The sequence below is a fragment of the Chaetura pelagica genome, unplaced genomic scaffold, assembly GCF_000747805.2.
Source record: "Chaetura pelagica isolate M959 unplaced genomic scaffold, ChaPel_1.0 scaffold1407, whole genome shotgun sequence".
Classification (NCBI taxonomy): Eukaryota; Metazoa; Chordata; class Aves; order Apodiformes; family Apodidae; genus Chaetura; species Chaetura pelagica.
The window spans coordinates 466,520-481,608 of NW_009953954.1; the positions used below are offsets into that span (position 1 = coordinate 466,520).

The 15,089-nt window shown below is 50.9% G+C and overlaps 1 protein-coding gene across 1 annotated transcript in view; it reads right to left on the reverse strand.

The window, feature by feature from the left end:
* The window catches only part of SBNO2 (strawberry notch homolog 2 (Drosophila)), a 41,809-nt gene that overhangs the window by 21,283 nt on the left and 5,437 nt on the right, over positions 1–15,089 (reverse strand). Inside the window, exons 3-4 of the mRNA XM_010001835.1 lie at positions 13,300–13,423; positions 836–1,000 (exon numbers count right to left, since the gene is read on the reverse strand). Coding sequence (XP_010000137.1) covers positions 836–1,000; positions 13,300–13,423 — 289 coding nt within the window. The remainder of the gene's footprint in view (positions 1–835; positions 1,001–13,299; positions 13,424–15,089) is intronic.

A 15,089-nucleotide genomic window follows, 5' to 3' on the forward strand; every position in this document is an offset into this window, starting at 1 on the left:
CACATTCAGTGTTTCCTCCCCACAATCTTCATAAGACAAAGACCTGCAAAGGAAACCTCCTGCACAGCCAGGCATCCCCTGCCAGGGCAGAGATCCAGGGATTCAGCAAACGTGCCTGATAACATTCCCAGCACCACCCCAGCCGGTGGCCATCCCGAAGTGACTGACACCAGGTTGTGCAAGTGTGAGCAATCAGTCCCAAGAGATGAGGGAAAACAGATACAATCTTCATAAGACAAAGACCTGCAAAGGAAACCTCCTGCACAGCCAGGCATCCCCTGCCAGGGCAGAGATCCAGGGATTCAGCAAACGTGCCTGATAACATTCCCAGCACCACCCCAGCCGGTGGCCATCCCGAAGTGACTGACACCAGGTTGTGCAAGTGTGAGCAATCAGTCCCAAGAGATGAGGGAAAACAGATGGCAACAGGCTGGTAAAAATGCACAGAACCACATGTTGCCACGGGACTGCTGGGATCACACGCCCAGGACAGCTCAGGGATGTCAAAGCTTGCAGGGACTTGGATTCACAAAGTAAACACAAATGGTTAGGGGCAACCTGAGACAGTTTGTTTTTCAGTCATTGTTACCAAAATATTTGCCACAGAGACCCTGTCCTTGTCTGGGTTCCTTCCTGCTTCCAGGAGACTAAAGTGTGTGTGATCACTTCATCCCTTCCCTCCTCAGTGAAGCTGGCGACAGCCAAGCACCCTCACCCTGCAGCCTCCCCCCGGAGGGAACCGCGCTGGACCCTTCATTCCTTGGTGAAAACACTCAGGTTGAAGCCTGAGGTATTTACTGAGTGATGGGGAGGATGTCAGAGGAGCAGCCCATACCTCTATCGGGTTCTGCTGCGGGGTGTTTACATCCCATAGTGTTGGCACGTGGCTCAGGCTGTCGGCAGGCAGGAAGTCCTTGGGATCCGCAATGTCCGAGAGGGAATCGGGAGGGGACGAGAAGAGGGAGTTGTTGTTGGAGAGCTCATCGAGGTATGAAGAGTCCTGACATGGAGAAACCACCACAGTTAGAGGGGGCAGGATGAGAACACCAGGGAGATCCTTTCTCACACCTACTCATCCAGCAGCCACCTCAACTTTATATCTGATCACAGAAGCTGCCGAGGGGTGGGAAGTGCTCACCCAACACCGAGGTCTCCCGTGTTCCATGTGTGCACAGAAGCCCACGAGCACCAGCTACACCCACCAGTGACACTGGTGTTTGATTGTGATTAACAGCACAGCAATACCCGGAGGCTTTGGAAAAAATGAGTCTCCGCATGGGAGGTTCTGCACAAAGGAGGCTGCCAGGAGCAGGGGGAAGGAGCACCAGTGTCATCTGGATTTGCGTCTAGATAAATCGTAGGAAAGCTACCAACCCTTTCCCAAGGGCATTCCCAAGGACATTCCTCAGCCCGGACACGAGGGGAATGTGCTCCAGTGACGGGACTGGGCTCTGCCCTTGCTCTTTTTCCGGTGCTTGTGCTCAGATGGATGACAATGCTTTTATTTTGTTCCAACCTGGTGCTGATGTTGGGTTGAGTCACATGGACTGTAGCTCAGAAAGAGCCTTCAATCCCCTCGTTATCACCACTTCCTTGTCTGGTGGCAGGGACTGACAGCCAGAAAGCACTTCTTGCTCTGAGTCCTCTGGCACAGATCATGGCACCTTCCCTGGCTCCATCACAACACCTCAGCTCTCCTGCCACATCAAATGCCACTTTCCAACTTTTTAAAAGCAGAACAACCTTGGCTGCTGTTTACTGAAGCGCAAGGTACTTGAAACACAGGAGCTGTGCCTCTGTCCCAGGGGGACAGGCAGGCAGAGCAGCAGGTCTCCCCTGGTGCCCCAGAGGACTCTGCCAACACCAGCCAGTTCTGTGGCTCCTCAGCAGGGGCAGCCCCAGACCCCACCAGGCCAGGGAACCAGAGGAGCACAGCAAGGCCAGAAGAGCTGCATTGTCTGACACGAGGAGAAGTCACTGCTCATTTCCAGTTAAGGGCCAATTTCCCACTACAAGGCAGAAAGGCAGCCAAGGGCTTTTGACAAGTCACTTAGCCCTGGCTGACATAAAAGCATGAACAGTGGAGCTGCTTGAGCTTTCCTAAGGGCTTCAGGCCAAGAGCTGGGCCAGAGTCCCCCTGACTGCTAGCAGTCCTGCTCTTACAGTCTTTGAAGCCATCAGGACACGTTCCTTGCACTTGCTTCCCAGACTGGTCTGGTTTGGCACTGGGACAGTGCCCGGTGCTGCGTCAGGCACTCACAGGGACAGGGCAGCACCTGCAAGGTTTGTGTTTGTCAAAAGCCAACTGGGGGACCCAAAGGCCCAAGGAGAAGGGGCTGTGCTGCTGCGGGTGACGGGGCTGCCAGCCGGGCAGCGCTTCCTGTGCTGCTCTTACTCTTGATAACTCAGTGGCTATTTTGGGATTACCCAGAAACCAAGAGACTGAAGTGGGCACTAGATTTATCCTCTCAGAATTAACTGATGCCTGGAAACATGGCTGTGTTTCACACTAGAGAAAGCAGAACACATGGTTAAAGACAACATTTCTTGGCCAGAATAAGTGCCCTGTGTGTCCTGTAGGAACCTGCCTGTCCCTCCCACAGCTCCAGGTCCTGAGCACTGTGCTGGGATTCAACCCAACATTGCTCATGCTACTGAGATTCTTTTCCATTAACTCCCACCTCCCAAGGTCTGTAGCCTCTCCAACCTTCCACACCCTCTGCAGAGACACTTGCTGATAACCTTGAACCACCTCGAACCAGCCATCATCTCCCCTTGCCCCATCACCACGTTTCTGCTTCCTCCTCTGGCCTCAAGATCCCAAGAACAGGCACAGGAGTTCAACAGCCTCTGGACTGTCACCACAGTCTGCACTCCTTTGCTACCAACACCCCTCCAGACCCACCTCCACCACTTCCCTCCACCCAGGGCACCAGGCTGACACAGGGAAGAGGAAACCAGCTTCCAAGTCAGAGGGAGGATAATGTCAGTCTTGAAAATGACCTTAGGGAGCCCATCCTCTTACAGGCATTAGCCACAAACTTTAGGAGCTCCTATTTGTCTTAGCTAATTACATTATCTAAAGAGCACTAAAAGGAATCCCCACCCTGAAGAGCTCAGGGTACAAGCCCAGGCACACACAGGGCAGCGGGGCTGGTGAACACCTACAGCCTGACCCCAGCCACAGGAGACCCGAGGCCAAAAGGTGCTGGGCCCCCAGCACACAGACAGGAGAAGCTGAAAAGGAGATGATGACATTGGGGGCAGAAGAGACAGACCAAGAACCCTTGAAGAGGGAGGTGGCTGCAGGGACAGGCAGCCTGGAGAGGGGCAGTGAGCTGAGCAGAGGGACTGGAGAGCAGCTCCCAGGAAAGTGCTCCTGCTCCTTCAGTGGTCTGATGAGCTTGAGGAGCTGCTAAAGGAAGTCACTCCAGAGGGGTCACCCCACTTGGGCATCAGGATTTGAAGCAAATTATTTTGTCCCTGGTTAAGAATGATCCATAAGAATGTTAAAGTTTTCTCATTGCAAGTAAGAGGCTTTTACAGCAATGGCACCTATTTTATGCCTCAGTAGAAACTGCATTTCTGCAACAGAAGGAAGTTATCCCACAAGGCAGGATCTTTATTTCAAATGTTATTCTGCAACTGTTCTCTAAGCAAATCTTATTTCTGGAATAGGAATATCTGGGGGGGGTGTTGGTGGATTTTTCACATATTTTTTCTTTTTTCTCCCTCCAATTTAGGACAGCCTGCAAACAAAATCCAGACAGCATGTTGCAGATCACCACTGGTAGAAAAGCTTCCCCTGGGGGGACTGGCAAACCTGACTCTTTTCTGCTCTGCTCAACACTCCTCTGCACCAGGCAGTGAACACCTGCGTGAAGCATGAGCAGGAAGACCTCAGCCCTGGACTGACAGAAACACCTTGAAGTCTGCTATGAAACCAGGGTTCAGAACTACCTGCTGGGGTCAGAGATGAAGTTTGCAGAAGCCCTCTACAAAATGGCCAAGGGGCCATTCATCCTCTCAGACCAGCCTGACTGATGCAGAATTGTGTCCACCCAGAGGCCAGGCAGAGCTGCTGGCCAGGACCTCACAGCACGTTCTTTTCTTACACTGATGTTGAAATATCATCCACACACCAGAACAGGAGAGAGACATCACAAACCATTGTCTTGTCTTCAGCTCAGAAGATGCTCTAGAGAGTGACTTGATAAATCAATGATAATCACCTGCTGCACTTCTGAACTGTGAGTGCAAATGAATCGCCAGTTGGTGCCACCATGGGACACAGTATTGCTGTCATTGTCCCAAAACAGAGAAGTTATAAACACCAAGAATCAGCTCCTCAGGAAAAAAATCAGGGTAAAGCAACCCAAACACTTAATCTGCTTCTCCCAGCCACTGGAAACAGCCCCGTTCCTTAGTCAAAACAAGTTCTTTGTCAAAAATAATGAAAGAACAGGTGAAGTCTAAATACAGAGGGATCATGCATCCTATAAATATTTTTGGCCATGAAGCCATCAATATAAATGGCTTATTTGCTCACAATCCAGACACAGAGGAAACAAATAGTCTTTCTGCAGAGCATAAAGGGATTACTGCACTGCACTGCACGGAGCTTTTTAGGGAGTCTAAAAACCAAAAAACATTTATACACACAGAAATACACACAGGAACAGTCACACAGCCAGACAGGCAGGAGTTGGTGCCTCAAAAATCACAGATTAAGCAAATTATATTTCAAGAAAGACAGAATCAGGAATTAACAGCTGAAATATAAGCAGTTGATCACTTAAAGAAAATCTTTTAGCTGCCAAAACCCAAAGTCTTTCTAAATGGGGGGCAATAAACTTGCAGTCTGAAGGGTTCACAGCTCTGGCTGGCAAGCAGCTCCCTTGCTTTTCTGTACACCGCATCTGGTTTAAAAATAAAGCTCCTGAAAGCCATTACAACTGCACAAACACCCCGATCACTTCTCCACACAGCTCCTCTTCCTTCAAGCTTCACAGTTAGAGACCAAGTTCTAACCCAGAGAAAGAGTCTCAAGCACCACAGAGCACAACACAAATCACAGCCCTGCTCCCTCGCCCCCAAACCGCTGCCGTCGCCAGAAACACGGGGGGGACACAAGCCTGGGGAGCAGCTGGAGCTCCAAACAAACCCACCTGGGAATTTGAGGAGAAAAAAAACAAAAGAGGGAAAAAAAGGAAAATTAGGCATTACCTTGTAGAGAGATGGGAACTTTAGCCAGAACTGCATTTGGGACATTTTAAAGCAGCATTCAGTTTGCTGTCGGCAGAGCAGGAGGCAGATGGAGCAGAAAGGTGAGATTTTTCAGTGTATAATGGAGAAAGGTCCTCATTCATGACAGCAAGAGCAGCACCAGCCAGGGAGAGAGCTCAGCGAGGGTTGTAAAAAATGAACATGCAGAAGAAAGGAGTGAAAATGGAGGAAAAAAGGACAGCCATAGAGTGCAGCTGTCCTGAGCCCGTGGAAATTTGCATATAGTGTTTAGTCATGAAGGAGAGTGCTCCTACTTCCTCTAAGCACAAGGGCTGACTTTCAGGAAATGATGCCTGCTTGGTAAGTCAGTGAAATTACTGGCAATGCGATGAGAATTACTGTATGTGGTGTAATTCAACCACAGCTACACTGTAAACAAAGCTGCTCCACGGCAGCACAGCCAGACGGGGCAGGAGCTGAGCCCTCAGCTCTGCTCCCCCCCCAGCTCAGTGTCCCCCCAGCACCTCCTGCTCCAGGGCTGGGGGCTCCTGCCCTCCTGCCTTCGATGAAGGACTCCAACTGAAAAAGATGATGACAAGGATTCCCCAGTCTCTCCCCCCACAACAGCCACGTTCTCTTTTGTCTTTGCTGGCTGCCCCACCCCAAACTCTGCAATTAGAAAATATAAAGGAGTAGCTATTTTCTTCATTATTTTTTTTTTCCTATACCATTGTTTTAGCCTGGGTGTCTGGAACACTTTGCCTCCTCTTTCGAAGACTTTCCCTTTTAACAGTCCCAGTCACTGAAATGAGCAAAATCTCTGGTGGGGAAGAGAAAAAAGGCACCAAAAAAAAAAGGACATTTAAAGGGATTCAATTGTTTTAAGTTTAAGGCAAGTCTGCTTCACACAGCCCGAGGCTGAAGGAGAAGTGAACTTGCCAGAGTACCCTGCAGGAAAACCATGAGACCTTTTCTGTTTGCTGTGTGGTTCTGCCCAGCAGCCCCGGGCTGGACTCTGGCCCTGGGCTGGTTCCGGCTCAGCCTGGGCTGGACTCTGCTCCTGCCGAGTCCTGTGCTCCCCAGCGGGGCCCTGAGCTGCTGTGGCTGCTGCCAGTGCTCCTGGGGCAGAGAACTGCTGGAAAACCCCACGTTGGGAGGCACTTCCAAAGAAACAAAACTTGGGAGCAGCAGAAGACAGCAGAGGCCCTGCCAGGGGTGAGAGCAGGACACCAGGTGCTCTGCAACCCTGCTGAGAAGCAGGGGACACAGAGCAGAGGGGGTAGTTGGGCTTGATGACAACGGATGAGGAGGGAGGACCAGCCCCTGCAAGGAAGGCACTGGATCCTGGCTGGAAAAGCCCCTGCAGGACGTCAGCCCTTCCAAGGGTGCAGGGCACAGAACTTCCACAGGGATTCACATGTCAATTGCCATTAATAATGAGGATCCATGTTCTGTCAAGCCAACACCATCCAGGAGAGTTTTTTCAATAAGCAAATGGGAAGGAAACCCACCCTTGCCCAGGTCCTGGCTGCCAAGACAGGGGAGGTGAGGACAGGGCAGCCCAGGGCCCCCCTCTCCCCAGCACAGCCCCCAGTGCTGCTGCAGAGGAGGCTATGCAGGATCCGTGCTGAAAATGAAGCCTTTGGTTTCTGTGGGTAGCTGGTTTGGGGTGGAAAAAGGCAGTGGGTTTCCAGAGCTGCTTTTATCTGAATTGGATTGTACTTAATTAGCTGGTAGTGCCTGGAGCGTGGGATAGGTGCTTTAATGATATGTTTGAAGTGAAGAGACCAAATAAATGTTTTATATGTCTTAATTAGTGACTTTCTGGTGACTGCCTGGCTGTGTGACCTTGATTAAACCACCAACTCTCACCTAAGACTACCAAGGTGTTAAAAGCAGGTGGTTTATTTCCTCTTCCTTCTCAGTTAGTGCAGAAATGGGGCAAAATGTGGGCAAAAAACCTGGAGTGCCAAACAGAAGCAAGATGTATGACATGGTTAGAGATAACCAGGACTGCTGAATTGATTTTGTGAGACCACAGTAATATAATCACAGAAGATAAAACCCCCTGCGAAACCACGACCTGGAGCTGTCCCTGGGGACACCCCTCAGCTCACTCACACTGACAGGGACAGGAAAGCAGATTTACTCCAATGTTCACACTCACGTGATTTACTCTCTTCCAGCAAAACCTGAAACAAGCAACTCCGTTGGTTCCTCTGCTGGTGACCTTCCCAGCACCTCCCACAGCTCCTAATGGAGACCTGCAGGGCAGTTCCTGACCAGGCTGCAGCTTCCTGAAGGCACGTGCTGAACTTCTAGGAAAGTGCAGATGCAAACCAGCCCAGCCCCACGCTGCTCCCGGGAGGTCTGGCAGCTCCTCACCCTCATGCTCAGGACTAAAGTTCCTGAAATACTTAGACAGGGTTTTCAGAAGCATCCAAGGACAGTCCAGGCCCAGCTTCCTGACCCAGTGAGATCCCTGTGGAACCCATCCCCTGCAAACAGGCAGCTCCACACTCAGGAGGGAGACCTGCACAAGGACCAGGATGCCTTGTGTGGTTCCCATAGCATGGCTGGTTCCTCCCAGCTGGCTGCAGGGCTTTGCTTTGGGCTGTTCCAAGAGCCAAGAGCCATTCCTGCCAGGCACAGGGCAGCTCTGCTCCAGTTTCACAAGTGAGAAGCAGCAAGGTGTGTGGTGACTGCACCCAGAGCCCTTGTCAAGCTGAAACCACTGAGGGGTTATTTTTAAAACAGACATGGAGAACAGGGATAACAAAGAAGCTGGTAGGGAGTTTATAAGCAGAGTTGAAATTCAGGGTGTGAGAGGGTGGTGTTTGGATCAGCCAGCACGTGGCTGCCTTGAGGACTGGAAATTTGGAAGGCAATTCATGTTTGTTGAGGAATGGGGAGAGGACCAGGAGACAGCCCCCCCCAGGGGAACTGCCAGGCTGGTCTTCCTCCCTAACACAGGGAGAAACCAGGAAAACTCCTAAGGCATAAAAAGGAACTCATGGGATAACGAACACGTGAGGCCAGAGAAAGAAAACTGAAGGTGTTGGTGTCAGAGCAGTTTGTGGTGGTGGCTGCTGTGCTGGGACCACTGGTGCTGACCCTGTTACTGATCAGGACATGCAGGGACCCCCACAGGACTGGAGAGGGGAAACTCACTCCATCAGTCTGACTCAGAGCAATTCTGCTTTGAATTAAAGCATCTATTTTAAAACATCTCCCAGTGGTCTGCTATTAAATTAAATTCCCAGCATTTCTCAAGAGCACTCAGCTTCAGAGCAAGACTTTTCCCGCTTCTGTGCATGTGATGAAGAGGAGGCAGAGGCTGCTGCTCGCCAAGCACTTCAGAAGGCAGTTCTCTGTCACCTCCCGTGCCCTTTCTCCCGCCCAGAGGTGGACACCTCTGTTTCAAGGTAGCAATACAGATGAAAAATAAGAAGTCTGGAATGGAGAAGACAACCAGAATCCTTGTACCCTCTCCCTAAGGCCAGGCATCTTGGCTGGCCACTGCAGCCCACAGCCAAGCAAAACTGACAGATTATGCCTCAAAAGCAGAATTACTCCCATTTAAGCACAGTTATCTCCACCTGAATTATCCAGAGCTCCTTTGATACACAGAAGAGGAAGATTTACTCCTCCAGCACAGCTCATCCAACCAAGAGGATATGCTGCATCCAGATGTGTTCCTCTTTGGTGACCAGCTCAGAGTGGCTCAGAGGTCAGAGCAAACCAAGCCTGTGATCAGTGAATCCTGTGCTGGTGTCCAAGTCCTACAGCTCAGGGAAGGGCTGCAGCACCCACACACACCTGCCTGCCCTGGCCCTTCCCTGGGAACCCAGCCCAGGGCTGTGCCTGCTCCAGCACAGCTCCCAGCCCAGGCAGCCAAACCCCACACGTGCTGGGAGCCCGGGCTGAGGCCACTGCCCCTGGTGCACCCAGGGCAGGGCTTGCTCAGCTCCCGTGAGCTGTGAGGTCACCTCCAAGTGCATCACCCCACGTCCACCACCCCCACTACCAGCACCCCCCAAGAGGGAGGCAGATACCCCCACACCATCCCACCAGCAGCACCAGCACCATCTCACTGTAACTGGTGAGATGAGCCCCTGTAACCACAACCTTCCTTTCACTAAACCAAGGCCTGAAGTCTTAGGCATCTCCCCAAAACTGTTTCTGAAGTGTAATTAAGTCAGCCAAAACCCCAACCCTGGAGTGCAAAAACAAAGACAGGAGCTTATAAAGCAACTTGTTCACAAAACACTTAAAAGGCACCAGAGCCAGTTAATTGTCTTCAGATTGATTTTAATATCTGTATCCCCTGTAGACATAACTCCAGGACAGCACTAGGAAGTTCCAGGATGTTTCCTATTCCAGGAAACTTCACTTCAGTCAGAACCAAGTCTTTCATATAATTTAATAACTGTTCCATTGATTTCTCTTAAATCACTGCAGCTCTGTGCACTGAAGCACTTTTAAAAATTAATACTTGTTTTAAGAGTAGGTTAATTTCAACCCCCTCTTTAACAGGGAAGATTAATAGGAGATTGCAAGGGGCTGGTAGTGGAAAGAGGGCTGGTTTATGATTAACACGTGCAGTGAGGAGCCCCCCTACACCAGGAGCAGATCAAACAAGGCTGTAACTGCATCTTTACAGCATTACTGCAAATTACTCTACCGAAGAGCAGCCAATTCCTCCCTGCCCCCACAAGCTAAATCAAGCTGCACTGCCCTCCTTCCTCCAGCCCAAGCACAGCTCAGGTTTTAAAAAAGGTGCCCAAGTTTCCTGCTAAAGCATTTAAGGGCAGAGCTGCTTCACTGAGGAGACAAGGAAGGAGCTTCTGCAGATTCCCCATGTCCCCACTGCTCCCCTCCCTCCAGAAAGATCTGCCTTATTTTTCAGGGTAACTTATGGGGAAAGAAGTCAGAAGAGGTGGTTTCTGTGTGTTCAGAAAAGTCCTGGTTTGGAAAGCCTCAATTAAATGAAGCTGAGCCCAGGGAAGCACAGATTGACTACTGGAAACAGGATCATTTTAGGTAACACAAGGTAGGAGGGAATGGGCAGGTCTGTCCTTGAAGTGAATTCACACAGAAGAGTGAAGTTTAAAGAAAAATCTGTGGTGGCTGAGAGCAAGTACTGAAGTGACAGGGATGCTTTTCTAGAGCAGGCTGCTCTAATTTCATGGGGAGGCTCTGGGGACAGTCCCCAGGTCCCCCAGCCCTGCCAAGGGAGCAGATGCCAAAGCATAAGGTAAAAAAACCTCCTGGATTGAGAGTGTTGTGGTGGCAATGAACCACCAGTGACACCTGAGAGCACTGATATGATAAAAATGCCTTTGCAGCAGACTTACTGTGCACAAGCACTGGATTCCAACTCACCTGCAGCTGAGGCTGGAAGACTGAGCAGGAAGAGAGGAACCCAAAATGTGCTTCTCTTCAGGGCTGTGATTGCTCAGTCCATGAGGAGACAACACCACAGGGTCTGGGCAAGACTTTGGCTTCAGACAACAGTTCCCAGGAAATGCTACCAGACCCCAACACGGCCTCACAGAACTATTTTCTAAACCTCAATTCAAGCCACTTGTTTATGCAAAGAATGCCAATCGACTGGCAAGGATGAATCACCTGAGACCAAGCCAAAAAACATACAATATTGTGGAGGACAGAAGCTCCAGTTCACATTAGGCTGCTCTGACCATGCAAAGGAGGCACCTTCTCCAAGATGCAGCCAGTGTTTGGTGAGGCTGCTGCCACTGCAGGCAGCCAGGGCCCTTCCCAGACAAGCAGCAGTGAATGATTCAGCTGAGAAGAACTTCCCAGAGCAATTAAGAAATGTGGCAACTCCCACTCACAGCATCCTCAGACCAGCAAAGGCTTTACACTCTGAAGTCCAGCTGAGGATCACCAAAAGAAAAGAGAGGGAAGATGGGGGAGCAAATGTCAGTGCTGGAGAGAAACACATCAGCCCCCCCTCCCCAGAGTCCCCCAGACCTGAGGGCACATGAACAATCTCCCATCATGGTCACCAACAGAAAGTGTTTACTACACAAATACCTCAACAAAATCATGAGTCACTTGCTCTTAAGATCTTTAAATCCATTTTCAGTATTCCTGGAAAACTCATTAAGGAGACAAATTGCCCAGAGGCCAGGCAGCCCAGGGTGGCTGTGGGTGGGTGTGCGGAGGGGGTGTCAGGTCACACAGGAACCACAAAACTTCACTCCAGAGCAGAGGTGATGCTTCCATCTCTGCCCCACCAGGGCAGTGAGCAGAAATCAAGCACTGTCAGGCTGCCAAGATACACACAGGGCTGCAACCCAAGGGGTTCACAAGCTCTCCTGTGCTGCTGAACTACCAGAGACAGGATTTTGGGATCCCAGAAAGACAAGAGCACAGTCTGTGAAGGCAGCACAAGCACCCGATCCACCTTGTCTGTCCCGTCACCACAGATTTAATCAAGGATCTCTTACCAAACCATGCAGCAAACTCCTCATCTTCTCTTTTGGGTTTCACTCCCCTCTCTGGCATGGTCATAACAGCACAAAGTCTAAGGGGACTTGCCACTCCTACCACCTTGCCTGGAAAAGCTGGGTACTTTCCTACAGTCACCTGGAAAGATGTAACCTCCTAAGCTGCTCCCACACCTTCTGAATGGCATGTTCCAGCTTTCCAGGCAGACTGTTAATATTTAACAGTTTTGCATCTGGAATGGCAAGAAATCAGTAAAGTGGAAAATACTGCTGAAGCAAGGGATGGAAAAGCTCCAGGACACTCCTGGGTGACTCCAGACTGGTGCCACTGTCTCAGGTTAAGTGCCTGCTGCTCTACCAGCTCCAGGCTCTCATTCTGGCTCCTGTGAAAAAACCATCAGCTTTTCTTTGGATGGGCAATGTCAGGCAGTTCAGAAAGCCCTGGGTTTTATCAATGGATTCCCACATTGGTGCTTCCTGCAGTCCAATACCTGAGAGCACCAGAGGCAAACCACGAAGAAACCTCAAAAGTCAAAAGCCGGGTGCTCAGCAAGGCTGATCTGGTTCCACACTTCAGCAGAACAAACCATTTGATCTGCTGGGAGACTGAAGAGTGAAATGCCTCTTCAAGAGACAGCAGAGCACAACATTAGTGTTGTTTCCCATTAGTAATGTCACACGAGACACCTGGTATCTGCTGCCCTGTGCCAGCTCTGGACAGACACTGTCCCTCTGAGGCACCAACTCTGCTAGATCAGTTTCAGGTTGGACAACAAAGCCCTGGCAAAGGTCCTACTCAGTGTTTCTCAGTTTCAGAGCACACAGGGTGACACCACTGCCCTGAGTTATCTGTGGGGATCTCCAGAAAGCCCCAGGCAGCAGTGCTTTCTGCAAAGGCAGACAGACAGACAGACAGACAGACACCAAACAGGACAGAAAAGCACCTGTAAAAATGCTCTGCCCTCTGTGGGAACACAGGGCAGTTCCTGCTATTACATGGAACACAACCCCAGTAAAAGAACTGGCCTGGCTGTGCTGGATTCAGAGAGGAGAACCTTATTGTTCCTATACTTGAAGCACATTGTAGAAGTGCAATCTCAACAGCTGGCTTGGAAAGAAAGAGTCCAAGTGGAAGCACAACTGCCCACAACCCCCTCACTCCCATCCACCTCTCCAAAAAGATGAGTGTGGCACAAGAAATATTTCTCCTTCTGGAAATCATTTGAGGTAATTTATGCCTGGTTTGTCTCAGAGCCCTCCTGCTCTTTTATCACCCAGCTGACACAGATGAGCATCTCTTTTTCACAAAGAATCTCCAAAACTCTGCTCTTCCAAGCTGGTTCACACTGACCTCTGCCCCTGCACGTGGGATTCTCCTGGGCACCTTCAGTGCTTGTGCTGAACAACACTTGAAAAGACAGAAGCAATTTTACCACAGATAAGCTCCTGCCAAGCCAACAGACAGCTCCTGAGCTGCTGTTGTCAGAGAACCCACCCCAGTGGCACACAAATGTAAGATACTGCCTGTCTCTCCCTCCCCCTCAAGAAGGCAATGCTGAGCAATGAAGCCCCCAAAGCCCCAGCACCCTGTACTCACCTGAGGAAAATCACCATTTTTTGGTAAGAAGTCAGTGGGGTCCATAGGTGCATAGTTTGCTTCAAAGAAATGTGGTCTGCTCATGGAATTCACATAAAAATCGTGAGGGGGATTAAAATATTGCCTGTAAGGAAATGGGAAAAGCAGTTACTTCCTGTCAGAATCAAGGACTTCTCAGGCTGCCTCAGACTCCATCCTCAGCAGTGCAGCTGCAACCCTGGGCTGACACATGCAGGGGACTGAGAGTAAGAAAAGCTGAGTCTATCCAGGAGAGATGTCTCAGGAAAATAATACCTCTACCAGCTATATGCTGCTTTCCAAACCAAGTAGTTCAAGAGCCTGGAAAGCTGTATTAAGACTTTAATTCTCAGCAATTTGTGTAAATCAGGAAGGATTTAATAGATAAAAATGGCCTGTGGGAGTAAATCATATTTCAGTCCTGACAAAAAAGCAGAATCAAGCCCCTGGGATGTCCCAGTGCCTCATTTGATGGGTGTGATGGAACGTGACAACCACACTTCATAAGGAAAAACATCAAGCTTCATGGAAATATCACATCAAAATGCTAGTCTGGGCCATAAAATGGGAACAGCCCCATAAGGGAGCAGAGAGTGGGAATGAAACCACCTCCCTGCACACCCCTGGCAGGGGCTTTACTGCTCAGAGGTCTTAGAGACAAAGAGAAGTGGCAGTTAGGGGACATGCAACCCTAGACAGAGCTCTGAGCCCAGAGAGAGATGAATTATGGATGTCAGAGCCATACCTGGTTACATAGCAAGATCTCTGCTGAACTCACCAGTGAAAAGCAAAGGTCTGAATGATCCCTCCCTCCCAGGTGAGCACATGGCAGAACCCATCCCTCACAGGTGGGCACATGCCAGGACTGATCCCTCCCAGGTGGGCACATGGCAGGACTGATCCCTCCCAGGTGGGCGCATGGCAGGATCCATCCCTCCCAGGTGGGCACATGCCAGGATCCATCCCTCCCAGGTGGGCACATGGCAGGACCCATCCCTCCCAGGTGGGCACATGCCAGGATCCATCCCTCCCAGGTGGGCACATGGCAGGATCCATCCCTCCCAGGTGGGCACGTGCCAGGACCCATCCCTCCCAGGTGGGCACGTGCCAGGATCCATCCCTCCCAGGTGGGCACGTGCCAGCCCTTCCTCCCACCTCCCTTCCCCCAGGGCTTCCTCCTCCTCGGGAGGAGGCAGGAATTGCAAAAGAGCAGAGAATTCCCTTCCTCCTTCCCAGGCCTCTGGTCTGGCTTACAGGCCCTCGCTCCGGTTTGGGTTTGCTATGACACACAAGCCTCTTCCCTCTCCTGCAGGAGCAAGGAATGTGCTTTGTAATCCTTCCCGGCAGGGCAACCCCACCCGGCCGGGCTGCCTCCCCTCGGGGCAACCGGAACGTTCCCCACCGTGCCAGGGCTGCAGAACCCACAGCAGCTTTAACGAGGCACCGGCGGGGGAGGGAGAAGCAGAAGGCAGACAGAGACCCTCCCAGGAGCAGAGCTGGGCAGGGACTGCCCGGGCACTGGGAACCAGTTACCACGTGTACTGCAGCTCATTCATACACCCAGCTCAGCACCTGCATACGTGTTGATGTGCAAACACACTTATCTCGCTCTGCTAAACACATTTTTCCTGCTCTTTTTTCATCGTTAAAGAGAATAACCTCAGAAAGGAACAGCTGCCTCCCCTGCTTTTCCTTTGCTCCTTCTTTCCAAGTGCTTTCAGAGACCCCCGGGCCAGCCCTGCCTGCCCTGCCAGCCCTGCCCTGCCCGGCCT